The sequence below is a fragment of the Penaeus vannamei genome, chromosome 34, assembly GCF_042767895.1.
Source record: "Penaeus vannamei isolate JL-2024 chromosome 34, ASM4276789v1, whole genome shotgun sequence".
Taxonomy (NCBI): Eukaryota; Metazoa; Arthropoda; class Malacostraca; order Decapoda; family Penaeidae; genus Penaeus; species Penaeus vannamei.
The window spans coordinates 25307872-25315371 of NC_091582.1; the positions used below are offsets into that span (position 1 = coordinate 25307872).

At 37.7% G+C, this 7500-nt stretch overlaps 2 protein-coding genes across 3 annotated transcripts in view; both read left to right on the forward strand.

Moving 5' to 3' along the window:
* LOC113809318 (ankyrin repeat domain-containing protein 49) overlaps nucleotides 1–3224 on the forward strand; it is a 4342-nt gene extending 1118 nt beyond the window's left edge. For both annotated transcript variants that reach the window (XM_070113322.1, XM_027360864.2), the window contains exons 2-3: nucleotides 1843–2003; nucleotides 2877–3224. In XM_070113322.1, coding sequence (XP_069969423.1) covers nucleotides 1843–2003; nucleotides 2877–3224 — 509 coding nt within the window. The remainder of the gene's footprint in view (nucleotides 1–1842; nucleotides 2004–2876) is intronic.
* A 211-nt stretch (nucleotides 3225–3435) lies between these two features.
* On the forward strand, nucleotides 3436–6191 carry LOC113809317 (mitochondrial ribosome-associated GTPase 1). Its single transcript, XM_027360862.2, has 4 exons — nucleotides 3436–4005; nucleotides 4698–4852; nucleotides 5346–5441; nucleotides 5867–6191. The coding sequence occupies exons 1-4, from the start codon at nucleotides 3436–3438 to the stop codon at nucleotides 6012–6014; spliced, it is 969 nt and encodes a 322-aa protein (XP_027216663.2). The 3' UTR covers nucleotides 6015–6191.
* The last annotated feature ends 1309 nt before the right edge of the window (nucleotides 6192–7500 follow it).

Genomic DNA, 7500 nt, shown 5'->3' on the forward strand with positions numbered 1-7500 from the left:
GCCATCTACACCTAAATTATATAGTATTGGTGATGGGGATCTTTTTTGAATGCTTACCTGAAGGCCCCCTGATAAGGACCAGAGAACTCTGAAATACGTTTATTTCAGACTCGTCTTTAGATTATTATATCATGTCGTTTTGTCCTCTCTTGGGGGATGACAGGGAACCTTACTATAAGTAAGGTGTCTTTGAGTGCGAAGTGCATAGTTGGCTAAGTTGAACTGATTTTGTAGTTGATTTGTACAAATATTTATGGTATGTGTTGATTATTTGTTCTATTTTGTTAGTTTGACTGTTTTTTTTTTTTTTTTTAAGTTGATTTACTTGTTATCAATTTATAGTTAGGATTTATTACAAAGCAGTTTTTCCTTTAACATTTATGGAAATTATTTCATAATTGAATATCTTGAATGTAAATAAATGGTATATCTAGGCAGATATATTATCTGATTTTTAAGTTGTGGTCTTTAGAAAAAGTCTTAGGCCTGTAATGTGAAAAAAATATTATTCATCATCTTGTTCAGAGACACATTTTAACTGATATTTAGCACAAAGAGAATGAGTTATTTGAGAAAATGGGAGTATGTATACCTATATCATTGTTTTCATTTCTGTTAGATGCAAACCACATTACGACTTTAGTGTTATCATTATGATCAGGATCAGTTAAAAGTGAAATGATGTAAATATCTTTTTTAAAAACTAAGAGTATAGGATGGGATTCAAGATTTTGAGGAATACATATGACATTTGATTTTTTACTAATCTTGTCCATTTTACTTTTAATTAAGAGTATTTCTTTTCTATTCTTAATTTTGTCTTGGGCATAATGAGTAGGCTTATTTCCTCATGATATTATTTTCTCTTTCAGTTGGATGTTTCACATTATATTTACTTCTTCCTAAATAAAGAATGAATAGATTGGATATAGTTGCATGTAAACTTGTATATGTATTTTAAAGGGAAATTTGATATGTGACCACTCACAATGATTTCAAATGAGGTTTCCATTCTTTTCTAATGCTTACTTTCCTTGGGTGTAAATATATTTAAGGTATGAAGAAGTAGTAAGGGAAAGACATCATTCTTTTAGGCCTAATATTATATTTCATATTTTTTTCTGATTAAGAGTAAAGATTAAAAGTATAGTATATTGTTCAATTTTTATTTAATGAAAATTACATTTTAATTGATTTTCTTTTATAAAGACAAATAATTTTGCTAAAAAGTGAATAAAGCTTTTATTATGTTTGTTGTGAAACAAGTTTGTGAAATTACTTATATTTTGGAATAGTATAGGGTTTTGATTCAACAGATTAAAGTTTAATGTTTGTCAAGTATACTTAAGTTGTAGAAAGGGCATGATTGCAGATAAATGACTTCATGCAGTTGATGTGATATATACATTTTAATTTTGTTAAAATGTATATAACATCAGAACTGAAGTTTAGCTGCATTGATGGAGAGTTAATCTATTGCACTTTTGTGAGATTAGTAATGCTGGTTTGTTCTCAATTTTTTTTTCTTTATTATGAACAACTCAGTTGCCTTTGGTGCCCCCATGCATGTGGAATTAGTTTTTGCGCCCCTCATTTTCATCAGCAGGAGGGGCAGTTACCCCCTGCCAGCACGCCACTGGTATATAGTATACTAATGATCTCCACTTTATAAAATAAATAAGCAATAATAATAGTGTGTGCAGTGTGATACATTCTCTTTTCCCACATGGATGTAGTCACAATCACAATCTTTATGAGGTGTTATTATTAATTAGAACAAACCAGATATGAATCAGGAAAAAGGAGGTCTGTCATTGAATCAACTTCTTTCTTGTTTTTCAGCTACACCAGAACGTGAGATCCTTTGGGCTTGTGAGAATGGTAAACAGAGTATAATTGAAAACATCTTGGAGCATCATCCAGAGGCCATAAATGCAACCGACTCTGATGGATACACGCCGTTGCACAGAGCAGCCTACAGTGATCATGTTGAAATAGTTAAGGTAAAACTCCATTGTCTTGAATACTGTGATATTCCAGTGGGAGATGCCAACTCGTTTTAAAGTTTTGAATATGACAGCATGATAGAACAAATTAATTATTCATAAGATGTTAAGAAGCCTTTGACTTTACGTTCAGAGAGCACACTCTGTTCACTGAGATTTTATTTTATTCACATTTTTTACATCATATAGATAACTTCAGAAGTGCTGAATCACAAACAAAACAAATTTACAGAGGACATTGCATGTACCTGGTGCTAATAGATTCAGGTAAATAGCACGAGAGGAATTGATGATTGAGTGGACATTAGACACACACGCATGCACCCCCCCACACACACACACACTCACTCACACACACACACACACACACACACACACACACACACACACACACACACACACACACACACACACACACACACACACACACACACACACACACACACACACACACACATACACACACACACACACACACACACACACACACACACACACACACACACACACACACACACACACACACACACACACACACACACACACACACACACACACACACACACACACACACACACACACACACACACACACACACACACACACACACACATACACACACATACACACACACACACACACACACACACACACACACACACACACACACACACACACACACACACACACACACACACACACACACACACACACATACACACACACACACACAAGTACTGTTTTTAAAAGTAAATATCTGAACAAATGGTCTTTGATATATTTGAATAAAGTGAATGTAGAAATAAGATTAATGGCATTGGTGATCTGATGTCTTTCTCAAATCTAAATATGGCATCAAATTTGTTTCAGTTGCTTCTTAAGTCTGGTGCGTCTGTAACAGCAAAGACAGTAGATGGTTGGACAGCACTACACTCAGCTTGCCGATGGAATCACTACAGATGCGCCGTTGTTCTGATTGAGGGTGGAAGTGATGTCAATGCAGTGTCCAACAGTGGTCAGACGCCTCTCCATATCGCAGCAACCAACCCAAAGGCTCATGAGACTTTACAGCTCTTGCTCATGAACAAGCTCATGAAACCACACATAAAGAATAGTGTTGGCGAGACGGCAGAGGATCTGGCCATCAGGAATGGACCCTATGGCTATCTGTTCGAAGTGATCAATCCAGTGTTAAATGAGTACGAGCAACAGGAGTAGGAATAGAGAATTGGATGTCAGAGGCTTTGGTCACATTTCATTAATTGCGTGACTGCTTTTAACTGAGTTTGTTATGCATCTAGGATTTATTTATATTTTTAGGGTGATTGATTTTTTTTGAAGGCCCGCCCCCCCAGAGAACGCTGTTTGACTGGGAACAGACTTTATACTGACAGGTTTAGTGTAGCTAAATAAGGACTGTGAATAAAAAATGGCTAGCAGTGTAGTGAGGTACGGCTTACGCATGCGAGAGACTTTCAGCGTAGTCAACCAAGATGTGGCACAGTGGTTCCCTGGACACATGGCCAAGGGGCTCAACCAGATGCAGAGGAAACTGAAAAGCGTCGACTGCATCGTGGAAGTTCATGACGCGAGGATTCCCATCTCGGGGAGAAACCCTTTATTCGAGCGCACCCTCTCAGCAATAAAACCCCATGTGTTAGTCCTCAATAAAATGGACCTGGCTGACTTGAGGCACAGGAACAGCATTGTCAAGCACCACACCAAGGAGGGCATCAAACATGTTATTTTCACCAACTGCAAGCGGCCCGAGAGTCGCGGGATCAAGAGCATTATCCCTACCGTAGCAGAGATGATTAAGAACACGGAGCGGTATAACCGGTCGGAGGAGACAGTGTATCAGCTTATGGTCATTGGCGTGCCAAATGTTGGCAAGTCCTCGCTCATCAATGCTCTGAGGGCCAAGTACCTACGGAAAAGCAAAGCCACCCAAGTTGGAGGGCTTCCTGGCATCACCCAGAGTGTGCTGGAGAAGATAAAAGTAAGATTCTCTCTCTCTCTCTCTCTCTCTCTCTCTCTCTCTCTCTCTCTCTCTCTCTCTCTCTCTCTCTCTCTCTCTCTCTCTCTCTCTCTCTCTTCCTCCCTCCCTCCCTCCCTCCCTCCCTGCCTCCCTCCCTCCCTCTCTCTCTTCCTCCCTCCCTCTCTCTCTCTCTCTCTCTCTCTCTCTCTCTCTCTCTCTCTCTCTCTCTCTCTCTCTCTCTCTCTCTCTCTCTCTCTCTCTCTCCCTCCCTCCCTCCCTCCCTCCCTCCCTCCCTCCCTCCTCCCTCCCTCCCTCCCTCCCTCCCTCTCTCCTCTCCCTCCCTCCCTCCCTCCCTCCCTCCCTCCCTCCCTCCCTCCCTCCCTCCCTCCCTCCCTCCCTCCCTCCCTCCCTCCCTCCCTCCCTCCTCCATCCTTCCCTTCTCCCTCCCTTCTCCCTCCCTCCTCCCCCCTCCCCCCTCCCCTTTTTGTTTCTTTTATTGCCTAGAATATTTTGTCATATAATTTTCCTGAGCAGTACTGTAAACAAAAAGTGCATGTAAGGTCTTTGGTACTAGGCTAAGTGCAGTAGTCTGTGAGAGGTCTAGTGATACCTAATTTAGTTTGCCTCATACCCTCTTTATCATTTGTATTACAACTGCCTCATTTCTCTTTAATCATCTCCCCCCCCCTTTTTTTTTTTTTTTTGGCTAATAGGTTTGCGAAGATCCAAAGGTGTACCTCCTGGACACCCCAGGAGTGTTGGCCCCAAAAATCCGGGACGTGGAGACAGGGCTCAAACTAGCTCTGGCGGCAACCATTAAGGATCACCTTGTTGGAGAGGAGAACATCGCAGACTATCTCCTCTACAGGTCTGGGTCTGGAAATGTTTTTCTTGTCATTTTGTGTGTTCTGGGTATTGAGAAAAAATGGAAAATGGAACATATGTTTTTTTATTTACTACACCTGTTTGTTTTTCTTTTGCCATTAAATTCTAAATAATCTGTGTGCATGATGTTAATTTTTTTTAGTTCAAACATGCAGGGATTGTGATGATAGTGAATACAATTGTCATTCATTTTTATCCTTTTATAGGAAATAAAGATTTTTTTTAGATTGGGAACACCAGAGGAGGCTAAGATATCAGTAATATGATGTGATTTTTTTTTCATTAATTAATTACTTTATTTATTTATTATTATTATTTTTTTTTCATGGTTTGGTAATCAGTGTAGAATGAAAGCGTAGACTGATAAATGGATATGAAGATGTGAACAACAATTTTTGAATTTGTTTTTTTGTAGTTTATCAAATATAAGCTTTTTCTTGAGAGGTAGAATATGCTAATAGGTCCCTCCTTCTTAGATTGAATAAAAATGGGAATCACTCGTACGTCAAATATCTAAACCTCGAGGAACCCACAGACAACATTCGGCAGCTTTTAGGACTTGCAGCTGTAAAGTAAGTATATCTGCCTGTACGTTAGAGAATGTGTGTGTGTGTGTGTGTGTGTGTGTGTGTGTGTGTGTGTGTGTGTGTGTGTGTGTGTGTGTGTGTGTGTGTGTGTGTGTGTGTGTGTGTGTGTGTGTGTGTGTGTGTGTGTGTGTGTCTGTGTCTGTGTCTGTTTGTATGTCTGTCTGTTTGTCTGTTTGTCTGCTTGTCTTTATTTGAATATATTTGTACAACATGTTGTGAAGAAGGAAAAATATATTAAACTTGCCTTCATTATTTATTTGTATATTATTCATTTTTCACTTAAAAGTTGTTATATGTATGTATGTATGTATGAATGTATATTACATATACATGCACCCCCCCACACACACACACACCCATGCATAAATACACATATACATACAAGTAACTGAATACCTTTTCAATTATAGTAATGGCTGGAAAAGGAAAGTGAGAACCCAGAGTGGCACCCAAGTAATTCCTGACCTGCAGCTCAGTGCGTCAAAGTTTATAAAGGGGTTCCGCATGGGAGTTTTTGGCCCTATGATCCTAGATGACCTGGAGAACATGAAGGATTGACTCACGCAGCAAAGAAGATAAACCCTAATGTAGATAAAGGTATAGCATGCCAATCCCCTGTGAGAAGGATTCGGTAAGTCCGCATTATATCACAAATCATCGAGAAAATATAATGAGCTTCTAGGAAGCCTTATTGTTTTTTTTTCATTACATGGTTTTATAAAAGTGATGAATGTTGTTTATGATTTATTAACCTTTGTGTCTACTGAGAACTTGATATAAGCATAAGAAGGTCTAGAGTTATCCTTGTATTGTAGGATCTTGGTTGTGATATGTAATTTTAGATCCCATTGTTGCACTGTCCTCTGCATATGCATGAGCCCTATACTCCAGTCTCTAGTAATGGGGTCCTGCATTGACAAACTTGGATAAATTGTCAATGTCATAAGCACCAGTTTTTTCCATGTTGCCTTGTGTACTTTGCATTTTTGTTTTCTTGCTTTCATTCTTTCTCTTTTTCTTTCTTTCTCCATGTTGGGAGTATGAAAAAGTATCTTGAATGCTGTGGCACCTTGTAATGTTCATTAAAAGTGTTATAAAACCCTGCATTAAATAGTCAAAGTATAATATATAACAGAAAACTCTGAGCAGAGTCCTTTGTGTATGGTAACAAAATATTGGTAAATAGTTTTTTTTTATATGACTAGAGACATGATATAGATGAAAGAGCTCTCCTCCCCCAAACAAAAAGAAAGTATGTCATTATTATTTTCACTTTTATTTATTTTTTGTCTTGAAACTAAGAATTGTAATCAGTGAGACGTCACACTTGACTTGATCTCTAGAAATATACACAACAGAATAGTTAGATCATAGTTGCAGATCACAGTGCTGGCAGAATTTATAAGAAAGATTTTTGGACTGAATCATAATACTCTTCTGATTTCATGAAAGGGACCACATTAAAACAAGATACACATGATAACCTAAGCTATGAAGATAACCTAATCCATTGCAAGAGCTTCCAATGGGTTTCTCTTCATTTCTGTATAGTTTTGTCATGTGTGTTTCATAGTTTAAACTGTAATACCTGGAATGAGATGTCTTGAAATACTTTTGCAGATGATTAAAATTTTGTTCGAAGACAATGGAATAAAGTAAAAAATAAATAAATAAATAAAAATAATAAATAGGTATATCTAATGATAATGATAACAATATAAAAATACATAGCAGGAAAAAATGTGGATACTTGATGTATTCCAAGCATTTGACAAGAACATAAATCCTTAAAAGCAATTTTTTTGTTTTGTTTTAACCAACATTACACATCTGTTTGTCTCTTGTTCCATTTTTTAGCATATGAAAATACTATATACATGGTTTAAGTACTTGCCATGATAGTTTCCTCCCTTGACTGATTTTTGTTGATTGTAATCATTTTACATGAGTAAATCTTAATGCAGATTCAGAAATGTACCTTTGTATATTTAAATGCATTCTTCAGATTTTACAAGGAGTATTGCAATACAGGGTATTCTTTGGT

Bases quoted from the DNA above. Each gene is read 5' to 3' on its own strand.
- LOC113809317 (XM_027360862.2), top strand. From the start codon at position 3,436: ATGGCTAGCAGTGTAGTGAGGTACGGCTTACGCATGCGAGAGACTTTC. The intron at 4,006-4,697 runs GTAAGATTCTCT...TTTGGCTAATAG, and splicing joins GTGTGCTGGAGAAGATAAAA to GTTTGCGAAGATCCAAAGGT. The intron at 4,853-5,345 runs GTCTGGGTCTGG...CCTCCTTCTTAG, and splicing joins GCAGACTATCTCCTCTACAG to ATTGAATAAAAATGGGAATC.